Source organism: Bison bison, unplaced genomic scaffold, assembly GCF_000754665.1.
Source record: "Bison bison bison isolate TAMUID 2011002044 unplaced genomic scaffold, Bison_UMD1.0 scf7180017864352, whole genome shotgun sequence".
Lineage (NCBI taxonomy): Eukaryota > Metazoa > Chordata > Mammalia > Artiodactyla > Bovidae > Bison > Bison bison.
Window position 1 is genome coordinate 2534998 of NW_011494924.1, and position 21944 is coordinate 2556941.

The following is a 21944-nucleotide window of genomic DNA, read 5'->3' on the forward strand; positions in this document are numbered from 1 at the left end:
TTTTTTAAGGAGGTGTCAGAGCCACTTGCCTGTCAGGGGTTTGTACCCCTCTGCTCTGTGAGGCAGTCTCTTCAGAGGAAACTGAAAGTAGATTCACATTTACAACAAAATGAGGAATCATTCCTTCCTGTTGATCTGTGGTTCTTTAACTTGAGTGCACAGGCAGGCGTATCAGGTCCCTCTTCCTTAAAGTTATGCATATTCTTAGGTCCTGTGCCACCCAGTTCAATTTCTTTGTTCAGTGCCTAAGTCTGCATTTTACCAGGAGATGCTATGGAAATGATCTTATGTCTCGAGTCTCTGGCTGAAGCAGTTACTATTTTTTTTTTCTTCTTGCTGTAACTGATCCTGTGTTTGAAATGTGGGAACTCTGGGACTATGAACAGCTTTGACTAGAGATAGAAAGACAATTTAGGCCCATACATGCAGGTGCCATCTTGGTTCTTGCTATCTGTTGGGGGGTAAGGGTGTTCCCTTTTAAAGTGACTTGGTAGATGATGGTAATTAGAACCACATATTGATCTCTTGGCTTCCCTGGTGGCTCAGTGTTAAAGAATCCGCCTGCCAATGCAGGAGATGTGGGTTCACTCCCTGGGTCAGGAAGAGCCCCTGGAGAAGGAAATGGCAACCCACTCCAGTATTCTTGCCTGGGAAATCCAATGGACAGAGGAGCCTGGCAGGCTACAGTTATGGGATTGCAAAGAGTTGGACACAACTTAGTGGCTAAACAACAGCAACTGTTCCCTTGCTCTGTGATAGTCCCTTTGCTAAGCAGTTTCCATATCTGAGCTCATTTCTTCTTCAAGTGAAGAAGCTCATTTCTTCTTCATTTTTTCTTTCTACACATGTGGAAAGATTGTTGCCGTCAACCCCATTCTCATTTTTCAGATGAGGAAGTCAGCTCACAGGAGAAACTGCTTGAGGTTGCAGAGCACATATGTAAATAGTAGCACGGAAGTCTGAATGGAGGTCTGTGGGGCTCCAAGGTTCCTGAAACTGCAGTGGCCACAGTATCAGCCTGCTTCTCTGGAGCAGGGTTTTCCTTAAACAGCAGGAGTTTCAGTTAGGGCCAGGTGCCCGTTGGGGGAGTGTGTGTGTGTGTGTATGTGTGTGTGTGTACATGTACATGCACCTGAAACAGTAGGGTGGGAGTAGATGGTCTGCGCTTCCTGGAGCCCAGCGGTGTCTTGAGAGCCCTGATTGGTGGAGACAGGCTCTGTCCCAGTCCCTGCGTGGTGATCATAGGCAGTTCACTCTCTTGCTCTGAATTCAACTGAGCAGTTGTAAATGGAAGAAGAAATTGGAATAGACGAGCAATTTGGGAAATTGTTGGCTGCAGAACCTAAGCCCATTATGTAAAATTGCTAAGAGGAGAAGGCTTAGGGGGAGGTTTGCCTGCAGACACGAACCTGTCCCATCCCCCTGCCCACCTTTGAGGCACATCTCTGGGAACCTCAGGACTTTGAGAAACCATGTTTGAAAACTCCTTCCATGATATTATGGAATTCTCTGACTCCTGAAGAATGAGTGGGATAGAAAAAGGGTCCTGAAGTCACAGTTATGGTAGATTTCAGGAGCAATGTAAATCTGTCCTTTCCAAAGTCACCTGTGTATCCCTCTTTCCTTGGTCCTGGAGAAGATGAGCTTGCTACCGGTCTCAAGTTTTGTTCTTATGTCCCTTCTGCTATTACTAACTTCTATAAGGTTGTCTGATATGCTGGATTCTTAACCTATAGAGAGCAAGGCCAGGAAGCTTGGTTTCATGTGGTAGAGACCAGAACTTCTTAAGGGAGCCTGAGGCAGGTCGCTTTTGTGTCACTAATGTTCTCATTTTGAATCCTATCATTTACGTGTGTTTTGTTAGTGTTGTTTGTGGCCGTGGGAGAGATCGTTGCCAGCCGCCCTTTGGAGGATTCCATGGGAAGATGTTCTTTTAGTTACACATGAAACCGTTAAAGTCGACTTGAAGCCTCTCTCCAGGTCGAGGCCACTGTTGTCTGCGGGATGTGTTTCCTCCGAGTTACTGAAGCCCAAGTTAGGCTGTGTGCATGATCAAGGGAGAAAGTTTCAAGGTGATCCCTTGTAGTTCTTTGAAAGTAAAAAGGGTCAGGGCTGGGATATTACTACCTAACAGCAGTGGTCCCCTAGGCCTTTGGCCATAGTTTGGGTCATTTCAGAGGGGCCAGTGGTGCTCTGGGTCTGAGGTTTGGAGTTGAGGCTGAGGGACTTGGGGAATAGGTATGTCGGGTTGGGAGAGAAGTCAGCAGACCGGCTTGGGTTCTGCCTCTAGCTCTAGCTCTGTTGTTCCTCTGAGGCCTCCATCTGAGCCTGCCGTCAGGAGTAAGCTTCAAACTTGACCTCAAGTAGCTGAAAATCTTGGACTTTTGCATAGCACTGTTTAAGTTGTCCTGGCTATTTGAAATGCCTGTAGAAATGGAGAGTTTCCATTTTGATGTAACTGCTGCTGAGCTTTGTTGATTAAGATCACTGAAAGTATAGTCTTGGATGCCCCTGAACCGCAGTCCTTAGACTTACCAGAGCTTTGCTTTGAAAAGGGCCTGTTTAGAGTCCCACAGCGTTGCTTCTTTGTTTGCCAACACCCTCAACAGAGGTGGGAAGACAGGAACCCAGGCCTTGTTGTTAAGTACTCATCAGTAATTGCTGACCTGTGTTAGATAAAATCCTTATCATAGCCTGTCATCTCATTGCTTGCTTTAACCAACCAACTATAAATCCTTGTATCTATCTTGTTTGCTAGCCGCTTTCATGTGTTGACAATACTTGTGACAAATAATTGCTTTTGTAATTACCAGGAGTAAAATCAGTAGGTAATGACTAATTGTTTACGACAGTAGTTCTCAGACTTCAACGTGCACCAGAATCACCTGAAGTCCTTATTAAAACACACATTTCTGTTTCACGCTCCCAGAGTTGTTGTTCAGTGTATCATGGGTAGGGCTGCCAACTTGCATTTCTGATAGGTTCACGGGGTTGTTGATGCTACAGGTCCGGGGAACCACACTTTGAGAAACACTGGAGTACAGTGAGTCAGGCGCTGTGTGAGAAACTGGTGTTAGATGTGGTCTCTATCCTTGGAGAGCCTGCCTTTGATTTGGCATCTGCCTTCTGTGTGAAGGCACCTGAGTGTGAGGCTCTGTAGACCAGGAACCAAATGAGTAAGAAGTTCAGAGGAGGGAGAAATCTCCAGGACCAGGGAAGTCAGGAAGGTTTTACAGGAATGTTGTGGTCCTTTGAGCTGAGCACTTACCAACGAGTGGCACATTCCAGGCAGGAGAACACTTTGATAAAGATGCGGAGGTGGAAATGTCCCAAGACAGTTTCAGTGGGTGGCAAGTAGCTAGTCGCTTTGAGTTGTTGGGTATTGTATGCTAGTAATTTGAAATAAGGTTTGGAAAATCACTGGGCTCATATTGCATTGGACTTTGAGATGCTGAAGAGGAAGGGTTTCAGTAGAGGTGGTAGCCATTCACAGGGCCCTGTTTAGGACTGGAGGGGAAGGGTGGGCGAGGTGGGGAGAGAGTGTAGAAGATGGAGGCAACCAGCCAGGTGACCTTAACTTCACTGTTGGCATTATTCTGCTCTCAGCCCTTTAGATTTATTTTTTCCCTTGCATGTTGAGTCGTAAATTAGTTCTGAAAACTAACCATGTTTACCAGTGGAAAACCATTACATGATTACCAGTGGTTCATTGGTAATCTTGACAAGATTAACTATGACTTTTTTTTTTTTTTGATAACTTCCTGGAACCAGCAAAGGAGAGACATGAGTGGGTTCTAAAATGCAAAAATTTGAGAATTTGGTTTGGGTGGAACTAATGAGAACTTTTGTAAGCTGAATGCCTTATTTGGACAGGATTATTTGGATAACCAGTTTCAAATTTTTAGCAGAGAGTGATTTTTGTTAGACTTAAAAAAAAAAAGAATAAAACTAACTGTAGCAGGCACTATTTAGTGCTTTAGCCTAGTCTCTGTTTTTAAACATAGTAACATGCAGGTAGTTCATATGGATTTTGAGATTATTATGACGTCTAAAAGCATATCTTTAGCAGATGGTCATATTTCTTTTAAAGTTTAAATATTACTATTTCTCAGCTCAGAAAATAAAGATTAAATAATAAGCAATAATTCACCAAGCAATAAGCCTGCATTTTCCTTACATCTCTTTTTTTAAAAAATGAAAGTATTGTTAATATAAAGTATTATATTGTTACAAGTGTACAATACAGTGATTCACAATTCTTAAAGGTTATACTCCACTTATAATTGTTATGAAGTATTGGCTATATTCCCTGTGTTGTATAGTATATCCTTGTACATTATCCATAATAATTTGTACTTCTTAATCCTCTACCCCTATCTTGCCCCTCCCTGTTTCCCTCTCCTCACTGGTAACCGCTAGTTTGTTCTCTGTATCTATGAATCTGTTTCTTTTTTTGTTATATTCACTAACTTGTATTTTTTAGATTCCGCTTGTAAGTGAGATCATATAATATTCATCTTTATCTGTCTGATTTATTTCACTTAGCACAATACCCTCCTTCAGGTCCATCCATGTTGCTGCAAATGGCAAAATTTCATTTTTTTTTGAATAGCCGAGTAGTGTTCCAGTGTGTATGTGTGTATCCATGTACACACGTATCCATCCATCATCTCTATCCGTCCATCTGTTGATGACACTTAGGTTGCTTCCATATCTTGGCAATTGTAAATAATGCTGCTGTGAACATTGGGGTGCATGTGTCTTTTTGAATTAATGCTTTTGTTTTTGTTTAGGATGTATTTCAAAGAGTGGAATTGCTGGGTTATATGGTAGTTCTATTTTTAGGTTTTTGAGAAACCTCCATACTGTTTTCCACAGTGGCTGCACCAATTTACATTCCCACTAAGAATATAACACAGTATGTCTTTCCATCTGTGTCATCTTCAGTTTCTTACATCAGTGTCTTATAGTTTTCCAAGTACAGGTCCTTTAGCTCCTTAAGTAGGTTTATTCCTGCTACTGCTGCTGCTAAGTCGCTTCAGTCGTGTCCAACTCTGTGCGACCCCAGAGACGGCAGCCCACCAGGTTCCCCCGTCCCTGGGATTCTCCAGGCAAGAACACTGGAGTGGGTTGCCATTTCCTTCTCCAATGCAGGAAAATGAAAAGTGAAAGTGAAGTCGCTCAGTCGTGTCCGACTCTTTGTGACCCCATGGACTGCAGCCTACCAGGCTCCTCCGTCCATGGGCTTTTCCAGGCAAGAGTACTGGAGTGGGGTGCCGTCGCCTTCTCCAAGGTTTATTCCTAGGACTTGTTTTTTCTGAAGCAACGATAAATGGGATTTCCCCTTAATTTGTCTTCCTGGTAGTTCATTGTAGGTGTTTGTTTACGTTCTTAATCGTTTTACTGGTGTTTGCTCTTGGTCTAAATTCAGTGCAGGTTTTAAAAAGTTTAGTGTAGCACCATAAAAATGAAGTTTTTTGATGGATTTTGATCTGTGTAGGTAAACAAAATCTATAATGATAAAGAGAAAAAAGGCAAACATATTACTATCTTGGACATAAGAAAGACCAATTGTGATTCTTAAACAACTTTTTAATTCCTGTAGGTTTATTATTGTGGTTGGAGCTCCTTTGTGTTTATGCTTTGAAAAGTTTTGTCGCTTTCATAAAACTACAAGTTAAAATCGTATCTTTTTGAATTTTAGGTACTTACACTGTGAAATTTTATGATGGAGTAGTTCAGACTGTCAAACATATTCATGTCAAAGCTTTTTCCAAAGATCAGGTGAGAAATGTGGTTTTATGCTTTTGTGGTATGCATAATGCTAATATTGTAGTTTTGTTTCTCAAAGATGCTATATTTGTTCATGATGGCAAACTCTTCCCTTCATCTGACATGATTTCTCCAGAAAGCAATATGCAAGTTTTCAGATACTACAAATGTTTCTCTCTCTCTGCCTTTTCCTTTTCATACAGTCTTCTTTTCTGAAGTGCCAATACTTAAGTACCATTACCTGTTAGGTCTTTTTTCCAAAATGCCTGGGGATTATTCTTTTCTCTCTCTCCTTGGGCCCTGCCCTCAGAGCTGTTTCCTCTCTTGGGGAACTTGCAGAGTGTTTGAGGAGATCTAGAGATGTTCTCCCCTCCTCATCTGCCTTTGCCTTTTAGCTCAGGACCATGGCCTGGTGGTGACGTGGATTTGTTAGTCACTTGTGCTGGATGTGCCTGGGTTGAAAAGTTTGTTTTCTGTTGTCCCTTTCACCATCCACGTCTAAGCACAGGTCCTGAGTTTTGACATTGTAAAGTGTTGCCTACTTTCTTCATGATTTTTTCCCCTTTTAGTTTATTTTGCATTTATGTCTTAATGAAATAGCTGAGGGGAAAGATTCTGATCGTTACTATTATTTATCTCTGTGGGTGGTTGATGTGGCAGTATTTGGTAATGCTGGAACCTGTTGTCTTATGATTAAATACTTTTACTTTAATAAATTCTTCTGTACATATTTAGCATTTTCAAAGCATCATGATGCATGATATTGTTAAAGATAGCCTCAAAAGTGTTTTTTGCCTTTTGCTGGTTTTCCTTTTCAAAAAATTGATAAAATTATAAAGCTTTAGCCCTGAAGATGTTTTCTTTTTGATCTTTTGCTTTTCAGGCATCTCAGGAACTACACAGCACTGTATACATTATTTTGGCCTTAAATTTGGCAGTTTTTGTGTTAAGTTTATGGAATGAGTTAATTTAGACAGAGGACTGAAAAGCTGCAAGATTGTGTCTAGAATCTCCCAAAGTGGAAGGACAGGGCTCCAAATAACATTCAGCTGCTGTCTCTGGGTGATAGTACTCACAGGGCCTTGACTTGGAGATGGGCACCTCACCCTGTGTGGATTGTGGGTCTTCAGTCCTCAGTTCCCAGTTGCCTCTGAGTATCTCTTGTCATCTCAGACCTGGCAGGTAGTCAAGCACAGGCCCATGGCTCCTGTTTGTTTTCCTTTCCCAAGAGGACATAGTCTTTTGGATAAATGACTTCTCAGCGAGGCCACTTACAAAGCAAAACTTCTTAAAAAATATTTGTCAATTTTTAAAGCTTTTTTTGATATAGTAATTGTTTCTTCTTTTTTTTTTTAAATAGGCATTTACTGCTCTAAATGGTTTGATCATCTATATTTAAGGAACATTTATCTTTTTTTATACTTATAAAAATATATTTGCTGTAGAAAATTTAGAAAGCACAGAAAAGCACATTGAAAGTAAAAATTGTTTAATTCTGTCATCTAGATACAGTTGCTTGTAAGATTTTGATGTATAGCCTTCTGTATTTTTTAAAAAGATACTTATGTACATATGTATTTCTTTTTCCAATTTGAGTCATACATTACTGTTCTATAACTTGCTCTTTTAACAAAATCATGTTTTCCCAAGTTCCTAAGTCCTGTATGGGAATATAGCTTTTAATGGCTATGTAGTGTTTATAATATGTATATAACCCAACTTTGTGTAACCAGTTTCCTAGTGGTCATTTAAAGATATTTGTAAGTCTGGGTACACAAGTCTAATTATTTCATTAACAAATTTCATTTCTAGGAATTCATTCTAGTTCAAAAGTAGAATCGTAAGTCTTTTGACCCAAATTGCCAACCCCTCTTCGTGGTGGTTGCGATTTGTATTTCTGCCAGCAGTTACTAAGGAGGGCTTTGTTCTCAAACCTGGCTGCTTTTAGACAATTTAGAGGACTTGAAAAATAAAATTTCCTCCCAGGCTCTAACCACAAGGATTCTCCTTATTTATTATTTTTCCCCTTGGGACAAATTAAACTTTTACTCACTGCACATTGAGATACTCCTTCTTGCTCCTGGCAAAGCTCTGTGTGCCTAGTTTGTGCTCGGTGCTAGGGGTCCCATATGAACTTGATGTGGTGGCCTCTGCTCTTCTCTTGAGGTCTTGGAAGGAAGATACATACACAAATAAACTTAATTGTAGTTTTAGAAACTCCGGAGCTTTCAGAGCTGGCTTTATTATGAGACAGTAGACAGTGTACTGGGAAACGAGATTTTAAAAGAAAGTAATTTAGGAGGAAAGTAACCAAAAAGTAGTACTTCTTCCTGATGCACAAAAACTCAGTAGCTCAGGAACATAGTAGGTCTGAGCACAGCCTTTACCCAGTAGAGGAAGCAAAGACAGTCTGTTTCTGAGTTGGACAGTCTTTACAGCTTTCCTGTTCAGCCACCAGTTATCAGTTTATTGGGTTCTTCTCTACACAGGACGTCAGGTTCTGAAAGACCCTGGGTCAGTGTAGTCACGCTTGGGATGACAACAGACAGGGCACGAAGGCATTGTCTTAGAACATCGCTATCAAAAAGATTGCTTCCCAGAAGAGGTCCCTGGGGTAGTTGTCTGTCCCTTTAACTACTTTCCAGTGACTTGTTAATCATAAGGGAGATAGCATTGTCTCAGAAGGAATTCAACATGACTCTGTTATTTTCTTTAAACTTAGGACTGGTTCTCAAACCTCAGCATATGGATGGATATTTTCAGTGGTGCTTTCCATTATGTGACCTGAAATATATCCTCTTTTAATTTCTTTTATCTTCATAAGTTTACAAAGAACCACCTGATTTTATATTTGCAAGTAATCACAAAATGTGTTTCATCGCTATTTTGCTCATTTTAGAATATTGTGGGTAATGCTAGGCCTAAAGAAACAGAACACAAAAGTCTTCTATCATCTGATAAACGAGAAAAGTTTAAAGAACAGAGAAAACCCACAGCCATTGTGAAGAAAGACAAAGAGGACAAAGCCTTAAAGACAGAAAAGCAAGCCAAGCAGTCTGATAAAGAAGGAAAGTTAATCTGTGCTGAAAAGGGAAAAGCGTCAGAGAAGAGCCTTCCCAAGAACGAGAAGGAAGATAAGGAGAACATTTCAGAAAATGACAGAGAGTATTCTGGAGATGCTCAAGTGGATAAGAAACCTGAAAAAGACATTGTGAAGAGTCCACAGGAAAACTTGAGGGAGCCAAAAAGAAAGCGAGGCCGACCCCCTTCCATTGCTCCTACTGGTGAGTTTTCCAGGTGTGCACTGCAAGAGTGTTCTTTTTGTGGCTCTTTGTGGTTCTTTATAACTTTGTTATTTAACCCTTTGTTTCTGTGACTGACCTTGAGTCATCCTGTCACCTGAAAACAAGTCATGTCCGTGGAGCTGAATTTTATGGGAGGCATATATCCAGAGGAACATAAATTTGGGAAACATATTCTTGGTTGGGCTTCTGAGATGAAAGATAGCTCTTCACTAGATGCTTCAGCTTATATGATAAAACCTAGTAAGCTAAGGGCTTTTGCTTGTGCCAGTTCAAATGATTCACTTCAATTTAGCTTACCTAGAACCTGGAATCCGAAAATAGTGTTTTCATGAGCGACATGAAAGGGGAAAAAGAGAGGTAGGTAGGTGTGGGCATCTTTGGAGGAGGTGGGAACAAAGAGCACTGGACCTGGGAAGGGGGGTTACATCTGAAACTGAGCTCTCTGCAGAGTGATTATGGATTGGTAATTTTCAGTCTAAATGAAAAGCTGAGATGGGTAATTGGTAGAGTCAAGGTTAGAGGATTTAGGGAAGCGTACACAATTATTTTAAAAAGTTGAAATTTGGAATTCTAGACTAGCCAAGAAAGAAACAAATCCTGAATTTCTTCCTAAGCCAAACATTCCTTTGCTGGATTGAGTGGCGTGAAAAGCTCCCAGGATCTCTGTACGGAACACCGTCTGTGATTATGTGGCAGAGGCCTGCAGATATTCTTGGTTACGTGTACTTTACATAAAAACCGTGAATCCCTACCATTTTAAAGTGATACCTGTTTTTTTCCTTATAAGTCTGAATAGCTGCCAAACATAGATGAAAAATATAAACTATGACATAAAATATATTTTCATCAAAACTGTAGAACTACAGTATGTATGGCTGAACCCCTTCTCTGTTCACCTCAAATATCACAGCGTTGTCAATCAGCTAAATTTATTGTTGTTGTTTAGTCTCTACGTTGTGTCTGACTCTTTTGTGACCCCATGGACTGTAGCCCACCGGCCTCCTCTGTCTGTGGGATTTCCTAGGCATGAATACTAGAGTGGGTTGCCATTTCCTTCTCCAGGGAATCTTCCCGACTCAGGAATTGAACCCTTGTCTTCTACATTGCAAGTGACTTCTTTACCACTGAGCCACCTGGGAAAGCCCTAGTTGACTGTACCAGAATAGAAAATAAAAAGTTAAAAAAGCAACAAAAACCCAAAACAAAATACAAAAAACTGTGGAACTACAGCATCAACCCATTTGTTGTCCCCTTAATGATGCAGAATGCAAAGCCAGTCTTATCTGTCAATCCAGACAGCAACATCATATGTAATTTTTGTGGAAAAACTCTTATTTACTTCAAATAAATGTATTAGTGCTCATTCCCAGTAGACAGCCTTCTTACATCTTAGTCCTAATTTTAAGGTATGAAATTGGACGATGGTTTGCTTTCTTCCCAGTTGAAATAAGGCGCTTCCCCTTTCAGTGGTTGTTTTCACTCTCAAAGAGCTCAGCATTGTACCTATTCCTAACTGGGGCCTGGACTTGCACTGTCCAGTATGGGAGCTGCTGGCCACTCGTGGTTACTGAGTGCTTGAAATGTGGCTATTCTGAATTGAGATGGGCCGTAACTCTGAAACACACACTGGAGGGAATTCCCTGGCTGCCCAGTGGTTAGGACTCCATGCTTTCACTGCCCAGACTCTGGGTTCAGTCCCTTGTCTGGAAACTAAGATCCCACAAGCCACATGGCATTGCCAAATAAACAAAAAACAGAACCCACAAAACACACTCTGGATTTACTAAACCTTAGCAACAAAAAAAAACCCACCCACGAATGTAGAATATCTCAGTAGTTTAAAAATATTGATTACATATTGAAATGATTTTTTTGGGTGTATTGGGTTAAATAAAATATGAATTAAATATTCATATTTAAGTATATAAATGTTTTTATATTTTTTATATTTACAGAATATTTTGTATAAATATAAATTTAAAATATATTCAATATAATTCATCTATTTAATATAAATATGTAGCTATTTTATATATTTAACATAAATATAAAATATAAGTTTAAATTATTTTCACTTTTTTAACTTTTTCAAGTGACAACTGAAAATTTAAAATTATCTATGTGGCTTCCATTTGTGGCTCTCATATTTCTATTGGACAGCAGTGGTCTAACTTCACTGGCTTTCTCAGTAGGATTCCAAGAGAGAATTAAGCTCTAATGCCCAAGGCATCTGTGACCTGTAATGAATTGACTTCTGCCAATTGGTGGTGGTACTAGTTATAAACAACTCTTGGGAGAATTAAGAAAATAACCTTTGTTCTGTTTTCAAATGAGGAACCCCTGTTGAGAAGGTCTAGACATTTTAAACCTCTGGGCAGTGTACCGTGTTACGATGTGGGATGTAAATAAGCAGGCCTTTTTGTGTAAGTGGGAGGAGGGCACTTATTCAAGGAAAGGTAGACAGTGTGAACAGGCAGAAATCTGATGTGTCCTCACCATAGTTTAGGGAAGAGAGTGAGTATGTGGGACTTGAGTGTTCTGAAACAGATTCCCCTTTGGTTACTCTTACAGTGGGTTGTACTATCTGGAAAGTGTGGACTGGGATACTTGCATTCCAGTCTGCAGACTGCTTCTCTGAAGCCACCTTACTTCACTCTGATTAAAAATGGGGCATTCAGTTTATTGCTTGTATTAAGTGTAGGATGTTACACCAGATAGGATCAAATTTAATAGAGAACTGGGGTTTTCCAAGCTTACTGTTAACACTTGCCTGAGCTGTTCCTCTCCAGTTAGAATCTCTGGAGCAGGATTTGGGAATACTAATTATTAACAACCTTCCCAGATGATTCTTACTGTAAAAATAATTCAGTGTTGGGAAACATTGAGTTTCTGTGTGGTTAGCCCCGGTTTGTATATGGTATCAATGTGAAGGCTTGCCAGTATTTCATATACTTCAAATCCTCTTTAAAAATCGCTTGAAATAAGTCAGTTGACATGGTGGAGGCTTGAGCTCGCTAGATTATACAGACCTTACTGGAACCAGATCTGAGCTATTTAGGGAGGGTTGTTTGTATTTAATGTGGAATGTGTGTGATCTCTAAGTTCCCACCCTTGGAACGAAGTAATGTTGGCACATTGAGAAGCTTGAACACACAAAGAACCAAAGAGACCAGCATTCTCATCAGGTTTGCCTCCTCAAAGCTCAGCCCTCTGTCCTTTGTACATTTGACATGGCAGATCTGAAGCTTCTGGTCTTAGATGAGTCTTCTCTCTCCCCCTCCTTCTTCCCCTCCCATTTCCTTCCCTCTTCCCTCTCTTCCTTCCCCTGGCTGCTGCTTTCTCTCATTTCAACCTTCATCAGACCCCCTAGCCCTACCTTTCCCTCAAGCTTTCCAATTTCTTTTGTTTTTTTCTTCTGCCTGCCTTTTGGATTCTTATCTTTCCTGATGGGAGAGAACTTCTTGTTAGGTTTAAAAAATAAAAAGTGAGTACCGTCTAAGGGTTTAGCTTCTGCACTGCTAAAATTATGTCAGTGCTGGATTTGCCAGTGTTAAGCAGCCTTGTCTGGAACATTGGCTATCAAATAGCATGGTCTCCTGAGATTTTTCTGGAATTGTTTTTAAGAGGTTGTAAATGTTGACATTCTCTTTGGTCCCTCAAAACTAGGACCAATGCCAAGCTGACCAGTTCAGCAAGTAGAGGTTGAAAATAATAATCAAGCTTTAGTCCCAGGGTACAACATTTTAAGGATTAGCCTGCATGGTGGATTTCCTGAGTATTGAATAAGCCAAATTTTGATGAGAAGATTTGATGGTTATAAAAATGACTTTACTGTTGCCTTTGTATACCCTCATTTTAAAGGAGTCATATTAGGATATTTAAGGAGTGGGTTTTAGGAGATCAGTATATGACTAGAGCTGGGTCGTAGGAAAGATCACAAAGATTCAGAGGTCAGTCTGCAGGATGTCAGCATTTCCTATAAGGAAGTAATCTCTCACCCATTTCACTTTTTACTCCTTTTGGCTTAAGTAAGAATGCCCTTTGAGGGTTTATTTATCATGCAATGATTTGTGTGTGTGTGTGTATATGTATACACACATATACACATATGTTTTATTTGTATACAGCATGAGAATTGGTCAATAAAAAACTACATATCTTTTTTTTTTGTGTGTGTGTGGTTTTATAATCATTATAGCTGTGGATTCAAACTCTCAAACTTTGCAACCAATAACATTGGAATTGAGAAGACGGAAAATATCAAAAGGAAATGAAGTCCCGTTAAAACGTCCTCGGCTTGACAAAAATTCATGTGAGTCTTCCGTTTGTGTATGTGTGGCTGGAACTTGACAACCGTTGGGTTAGCTCCCCTGTGTCCGTGTTGTCACCTGGGCCTTATAGACTCTAATGCTTGTTGATCACAGGGGCTAGTGTGAATGGAATGTGTTTGGATCAGAGGATTTTGCTAGAGGGAAAATAAATCCCAAAGCACAAGCTATGTTAATGTTGAGTTCAGTAATGCCATTTCCATACCCATCTGATTTGGATTCCACTGGAAATTTAATGGCTTAGGAAGTGATGGATTTCCTGTGACGAGTGAAACTTTAAATATATATTTATTGATCTTACTCTAGCACAGGGAGCTATATTCAATATTTTAAAATAACCTAGTGTAGTGGAAGAGTCTGAAAAAGAGCATATGTATGTGCATGAACCTATATATTCATGCACACCTGAAACTATCACAACATTGTAAATCAACTGTACTTCCATTTTAAAAAATGCTATTTATTGATTTTTTAAAAATACCCTATTGGTTCCAGAAAGGACTTATGATGGCTCTAAGGCTCTGTAAACCTTATTGCCTTGGGGTGTGGTTAATACGTACATTTTTATGTTGGAAAGCCCCAAAATAGCACTTGTCAAGATTGGGATGTGACCTTGCCCACATATTTTCATATCACAGATCCTTAAATTAGGAAAATTATGTCATGGCAGAAAGACTGTGCCTTTATTTAAAACTATAAGCCAGGATAAGGTATTTCCTTTCATCATTGATGCCAGAAGTCTGTTTAAGCCCTTATCAAGGCAGCCAGTCCAGAAATCTGTGTGTGCTAATTCACTTCAGTAGTGTCCGACTCTTTGTGACTCCATGGACTATAGCCCGCCAGTCTCCTCTGTCCATGGGATTCTCCAGGCAAGAATACTAGAGTGGGTTGCCATTTCCTCCTCCAGGGGATCTTCCCAACCTAGGTATCAAACCTGCGTCTCTTATGTCTCCTGCATTGGTAGGTGAGTTCTTTACCACTAACATCACGTGGGAAGCCCCAGAAATCTATAGTAGCAGAGTTATTTCTTCTGGTCTCTTGACTACAACTCTCTTAATGGTTTGTAGCCCAGGAAAAGTCAAAAAACTACTCGGAAAACACTGACAAAGACTTATCAAGGAGACGGTCTTCCAGGCTGTCCACTAATGGGACCCATGAAATTCTAGATCCTGACTTGGTTGTATCAGATTTGGTTGATACGGTTAATACTGATCCTTTGCAAAACACTTCATCCAATACCAAGGAATCAGAAGAAGGTGAGTAGAGTCTGTTCTAGAATGGTCTTGCCAACCTGCTGCCTGTCTTGGTGCTGCTGCTGCTAAGTCATGTCAGTCGTGTCCGACTCTGTGTGACTCCATAGATGGCAGCCCACCAGGCTCCTCTGTCCCTGGGATTCTCCAGGCAAGAACACTGGAGTGGGTTGCCATTTCCTTCTCCAATGGATGAAAGTGAAAAGTGAAAGTGAAGTCGCTCGGTCGTGTCCAACTCTTAGCAACCTCATGGACTGTAGCCTACCAGGCTCCTCCATCCATGGGATTTCCCAGGCAAGAGTACTGGAATGGGGTGCCATTGCCTTCTCCAGTGAGAACCTGTCTAAATCAGTCATTGTGTACTGCCTTACACAAGTTTTAGATTGTCTTGAAATCAAGATATTGATTTGGCTGCAGTATTTCTCATATTATTTTTCACTGAGGATTCACAGACAAACTTTTGTGTGCATTTGTGATTGATTTTGCTTATGTATGTGAATGTTGGGTTGGAGGTATAGTGCTAAAGAGCCTTGTTCTTCTGTCTTTCTGATGCCATCTTACTCTAGTGCGTCTGCCTTTTTGTTAATATTTCCAGTAGATCCTCCCTTCACTTTAGCTTCTTATTAGCCTTTTTCTTTGATATGCTTACAACCCTATGTGTGCTGGAACTTGTGAATGTATTCTGTGAAATGAATGGCTTCCTCTAAAAAGACCCTGACTTTATTAGTCTTTTGTGGGACTTTTGGTTCTCAGACTAAATACATGTATATGTTCCCCAATCTTTCTCTTTTTCTTCTAGGTCAGTTGAAATCTCCTTTGGAAGCTGGCCAGGTCTCATCTACAATAACTTGCCACTCCATTGGGGATGGATTGGGGCCTGCAGGCTTGGAGTTGAACTGCAAGTCAATGGGAGAAAACACTATGAAAACAGAACCGGCTTCTCCCCTTGCTGAATTACAAGAGATTTCTACTGTGGCAGGTTCATATTTAGAGTTAACATAATCTGCTTATAAAATATACTTCTGCTTCTGCTTTGATTGTGAACTAAAATGAACTTTCCTAATTTTTTTTTCACCCTTTATTAATAACAGTTTCTTATTTTGGTGCTATATACTTAAAAATGCTACATGCTTGTCTGATATTGCTAATTTGTACTTCCTCTCTTTTCTTGATTTACTGAGGATTTATCAGTTTTGTAAATGATTTCAAAGAACTAACCTTTTGCTTTAGTTTTCTCTATTTAAAAAAAATGTCATTGATTTCTGTTTTGATCTTGTTTTCTTTCTTTAAATGTTTCTAGAAATATAGGTCATTGATTTTAGATACTTTTTTCTAATATGAGCATTTAAAGTTATAAAATATTCTAAGCACTGCTTTAGCTGCATCCTACAAATTTTGATATGTTGTATATTCATTTTCATTCAGTTCAGAATATCTATGATTTATTTGTTGACTGTGTGTTACTTAGAAATATGTTTCATTTCCAAGTGTTAGATTTTTTTATAGATACCTTGTTGTTACTGATTTCTGATATAATGCCTTGATGGTCAAAGAACATACTCTGTCGGATTTCAGTCTTTATTTGTTTTTATTTTTGGCCATGCCACGGGGGCATGGGAGTTTTTAGTTCCCCTGCCGAGGATCACACCCACACGGTCTGCAGTGAAAGCGGGAGTCTTCACCCCTGGACTGCCAGGGAATTACCCCAGCCTTTATACATTTGCTCTGCTGCTTTTTCTGGTCCAGCATATGATCTGTCTTGATGGATATTCTGTATGCTTCTGAAAAAATTGTGTGTTCTGCCATGTTGTAAATCTGTCAGTTAGGTCAGGGTGGTTGATGGTGGTTTTCTGATACGTTGCCCCTGGTTTAGTTTTGTTTTTTCCCATGTGTGTATCTGTTTCTACCATCTACTAAGAGATGGGTGATTATGGATTTATCTTTTTCTCTCTTTAATTCTTGATCCATGTATTTGGAAGTTAGTTTTTATTTGCATGCATATTTTTAATTGCTATGTCCTCCTAATGAATTGCCCCGCTTTGTGTTCTGTTTTGGCGGTAAGGCTTGTGGAATGTTCCCTGACCAGGAATTGAACCTGGGCCCCAGCAGTGAAAGCCCCATGAATTCCTAACCATGAATCGCCCTCTTTGTAATGTGAAATATCACTGTTTCTTTGGTGGTAGTCTTTTTCTTGACTGTCACACTATGATGTGCTTAAATTTGTTTTAGTTTTGTATTTAACCTGCTTGAGACTCACTGAGCTTGAATATGAAAATTGACTTAATTCTTATGTCCTTTTTCTGATATTAGAACAGGTACTCCACCTTTCTTTTGCTTTCTATATACATGATCTATCTATTTCCATCTCTTTTCTTTCAGTATAACTATGCCTTTAAGTTCAAACTGTCTTTTATAGATAGTTGGGTTTGGATTTTAACTGCATTGTTTAGTTACATTAAATGAAATTACCGATACGATTGCATTGAGGTCTGCCATTTTGCTTTTTCTTCTGTTTGATCCTGTGTTTTGTTCTTTTCCTTCTTCCCTATTTTTTCAGGTTAATTGAATTTTTAAAATCCAATTTTAATTGATCTATTAGCTTTAAGCTATACTTCTTAGCATTTGTTTCAGAGGTTACTCTAGGTATTACAATGTATATATGTACTTTTCACAGTTTACTTATAGTTAATATTGAACCATCTTATATAAAATGTTGTGTAATCCACTAACACCCCCTTTTTATGCTCTAGTTATCACATGAATTGAATCTACGTATGCTATAAAGTTGACAGTATAGTATTATAATTTTTGCCCATATATTTTAAAGAAGATTAAAAAAGAGATAATGATTTACATATGTATTTACCATATCCAGTATTCTTCATATCTTTTGTTTTTTAACTTATTTATTTTTAACTGGAGGATAATTGCTTTACAATATTGTGTTGGTTTCTGCCATATATCAACATGAATCAGCCATAGGTATATGCATGTCCCCTCCCTCTTGAACCTCCCTTCTTTATTTCTTCTTGAAGATTTCTTTTCATGTTAAATTTTCCTTTCATGTTTTTTGTTTTTTTTCTGTAGGCCAGGTTTCCTGGTGACACATTCTCTTGGTTTCTGTTTATTTGAACATGACTTTATTTAACTTTCATTCATTTTTTTTTTTAACTTTCATTCTTAAAGGATATTTTCACTGGATATAGAATTGTGGGTTTACAGTTTTTCTTTCTTTAAATACTTTAAAGTATCACTTCTTTATACTAACTTGAAAGATGTTATTCATGGTCTTCTATTGTTTCTGAAAGGAAATTAGTGATCATTCATACTGTTGTTTTCCCTGACTGTAATGTGTTGTTTTCTTTCTGGCTGCTTTCAAGGTTTTCTTTTTTATCTTTGGTTTTTAGCAGTTGGCTATGACGTGTTAAGATTTGTTTTAGTGTTATATATAACTTGCTTGAAATTTACTGAGCCTGAATATGAAAACTGATTTATTTCATCAAATTTATGTGAGACTTTTAGAAACTACCCCACAGGTCACTGGAACTCTGTGGATTTTTATGTTTTTGTTCAGCTTTCCCCCTTCACATTCAGACTGAAAAATTTTCAATATATTTTCAAATGCTTTTCTCAACTCCACTCTGCTTTTAAGCCCATCCAGTGAATTCTTTTATTTCTAGTACTTTTTAGTTCTATAATATTCCTTTTATTCCCCTAGATTCTCTGCTGAGATTTTCAGTCTGTTTACTCATCATGAGCATAGTTTTAATAGCTTTTAAAAAATACCTATCTAACAACATCTAGATTATTCTGAAGTTAATCGTCATTGACTGACTTCACTCTAGGTGACACTTTCCCATTTCTTTATATCTCTAATGTATTGGATTATAGCCTTTGCATTGTTAGTGATAGGTTGTAGTTCGGATTATGTTATGCTCCTCTGAAGAATAATGATTTCTTTGTTTTAAAGGGAAATTTATTTGAACTCAAAACTCCAGTTTCTTGATGTAGACCTTTTTTTTTAAATTAATAAAAATCTTTATTGAATTTTTGCAGTATGCTTCTGTTTTATGTTTTCTTTTCTCCTGCAACGGGCAGAATCTGAAACCTCTGTTCAGTCTTTGAGCTTCAGTTGGTCTTCTTGGAATTTTATAGGTTCGGAGATCAGTCAGCGATCAGACAGAATTTAAATGTATCAAATGAGGCCACCCTTTTGTGGCTGGCTTCTTTCTAAGATTTTACTCCTCACTTTCTAGCTGTTGTCATTGCAGTGAACTTTGTCTTCTGTTTCTTCAGCCAATAAGACTCAAGGGTTTTAGCTATGCAGTGCTTCTTACTGGAGCCCATCTTTACATGAAAAGTTTATTTCAAATGTCTAACTCGTGTTTCTGTCTGTCCTTGTTGCTCTTCAGTGCCTTTAGATATTTTTTTCTTTTATATTTTTTCCCCAGAGTTTATAATGGTTGTAATCAAAAGGGTTGTTTCCATGGGAGGTCTTCTACCATTACTGACGGAGAAAACTCTACCTTATGTTAATAGACACACAGTTTAGGTAGTTGCACGTATCCATGACTACACAGAAAGATAAGTCCCATGATTGCGTGTTGTATTAATAGCTATTTGGATGTTATTGGTAATGCGAAAAAAAAATCATAATTTCATAATGTTATATTTCTGATAAATGGTTCCTTTTGATGGATATTTAGGTTATTACTGAGCAATAGCAAAGTAATAACCTAAATACTAAATACTACAAAAGCAATACTATATTACATTAATATAGTAATCCTTGAACGCTAGTGAAGAGTCCTGTAGGATACGTTTTTATAAGTATGATTGCTAGATTCAACAGAATGCGTGTTTTAAATTCCGATGACAAATCATCCTTCATAAAAAGACCATTCTGCTTTATATTATGATCAAGAGTGTGGTATAGTACAGAGTGTGGTACGCGTTTTCCCTACATTCTTCCTATCTGTGGATACTACTCACCTTTTTAAATTTTCTTTAATGTAGGTTAACATTGGAAGTTGTATTTTTTAAAATGAGATTGAACAGTTTTTCATGTTTTATTGAATATTTTAGTCTATTTTTTGTGAATTGTCTTTAGTCTTTGTCCACTTCCTGTAGGGTTATTTGTTTTTATTATTGATTTGCCAAGTTGCCTTTGTGTATTATTGATATGGACCCTTTGTCTTTTATATATATTGTACTGTATTTTCTCTTGGTCTGTCCCTTGTCTTTTACTTTGAATCATTGTATTTCTTAATAATGAAATTAAAAAACAATTCTACATTCTTTTTTCCTTGGTACTTAAAAAATATAGTTATGATCATATTCATTAGAGAATCGTTGCCTTACAACGTTGTGTTGGTTTCTGCCATACATCAACATGAATCAGCTCTAGGTATACATATGTCTCCTCCCTCTTAAATCTCCCTCTCACCCCGAACCCCGTTCTAAGATTCTTGATCAACGTTCATCTTTTTAAAAAATTTATTTATCCATTTTTGACTGTGCTGGGTTTTCATTGCTGCACATGGACTTTCTCTAGTTTGGGCGAGCAGAGTTGCTGTGCGCGGCTTCTCATTGTGGTGGCTTCTCTTGCTGCAGAGCACAGGCGCTAAGGCGCTTGGGCGTCAGTAGTCACAGCTCACAGTCTTAGTTGCCCTGCGGCATGTGGGATCGTCCTGGACCAGGGACTGAACCCATGTGCCCTGCATTGGCTGGCAGATTCTTTACCACTGGACCACCAGTGAAGTCCCCAACGTTCATCTTTAAAAAGTTGTTTATTTTATAAAATTTGACTTAACAATGATTGAAAGAGGTAAAGTAGTGGATGAGGGAATTAGTGTGAGTAAATTCTGGTGTTTCTTAAATATCCGTGAAGCCCAAAGGGGGCTTGTAGGATATCCCTCTTCTGGACTATGCTATATTGTGAACTATGGCAGCCTAAGAGAGGAAGACATGGCCTTGTTGGAGAATTTAGCCAGAAACAAGTTATGGAATCAAATGTCTTGAGGGTCTATTGATGATATGGTCTGGGACCCGGGATGTGTTCCTTTGGTAAACCTGGGTGGTCTGTAACCTTCTTCCTTCATGTGTGTGGAGAAGATAGGCTGTGGAGTTCCCAAAGCAGAGCTTCTTGGGTGTGTATGAGCCCAGAGGTAGAATGAAGACACTTGTGGAGATTTTTGGGTTGAGCATGGTTCCCTGGAGAAGGATGTGCAGACATGCTTTTAGTGAGAGACTCAGGGAAATAGTAGAGATTAAATGAAACTGTCTTCCTGCAGTTAGGGCATGCATGGTGAGAAGACACTGCACACGTGGATGTGGAAGCTCTGGTCATATATCTTTTTTGCTCAGATTGATTAGAGTGTCCTGTTGCCGTGGGTAGCAGATGCTGTGCTAATAAGTGTCAGTGATGGAAGATCAATGCCTGCCTGAAGACCACCTTAATCTGGGAGGTATGATGTTTAAGCTGAATCTTGACAGATGTATAGCACTACCCCATGAGTAACACAGGGGACTAGGTATTCCAGTAGAGGGGACTGTATGCATAGAGGTGTAGCACGTCTCTTACTAGGCTCTTTCAAATGGAGAAAAGGTAGTCAGTTGAATATTTAGCGATTTTGTATTTTGACACTGTGTACTTGTGACTTTATTTAATATAGTGAAGTCGCTCAGTCGTGTCCAACTCTTTGTGACCCCATGGGCAGTAGCCTGCACCAGGCTCCTCCATCCATGGGATTTTCTAGGCAGGAGTACTGGAGTGGGTTGCCATTTCCTTCTCCAGGGAATATTCCTGACCCAGGGATCAAACCCAGGTCTCCTGGATTGTAGACAGACGCTTCACCATCTGAGCCACCAGGGAAGTCCTATGCTTATTTAATATAAGCTGTCATGAAATCTATACATTTACATACTCATTTGTGTTATACGAAATGTAAATCTAATTTATATATTTAATAATAAATGTAAGATTTGAAATTCTTTGCCTTTATTCCACAAAGGCATTACTTTCAAATTTTTCAAACATTAAGAGTAATTTAAATTTGGAGGAATTCCTTGGTGGTCCAGTGGTTACGACCTGGACTGTGTTCAATTGACCTGGCCCTGGTTCAATCCCTGTTCCAGGAACTAAGATCCTGCAAGGCGCTCAGTGCGGCAAAAAACAAACAAAAAAGAATAATTTAAATTATAAATAGAAAATTTTACAATGTTAAAATGAATGACATTTATTTATTTATTTATTTTTTATTTTTTTATTATTATTTTTTTTTTCTCAG

The 21944-nt window shown here is 38.8% G+C and overlaps 1 protein-coding gene across 3 annotated transcripts in view; it reads left to right on the forward strand.

Annotated features, from left to right (window-relative positions):
* PHF20 (PHD finger protein 20) overlaps positions 1-21944 on the forward strand; it is a 129241-nt gene that overhangs the window by 47254 nt on the left and 60043 nt on the right. For all 3 annotated transcript variants that reach the window (XM_010854918.1, XM_010854920.1, XM_010854919.1), the window contains 5 exons: positions 5705-5784; positions 8672-9056; positions 13276-13389; positions 14473-14661; positions 15455-15634. In XM_010854918.1, coding sequence (XP_010853220.1) covers positions 5705-5784; positions 8672-9056; positions 13276-13389; positions 14473-14661; positions 15455-15634 — 948 coding nt within the window. The remainder of the gene's footprint in view (positions 1-5704; positions 5785-8671; positions 9057-13275; positions 13390-14472; positions 14662-15454; positions 15635-21944) is intronic.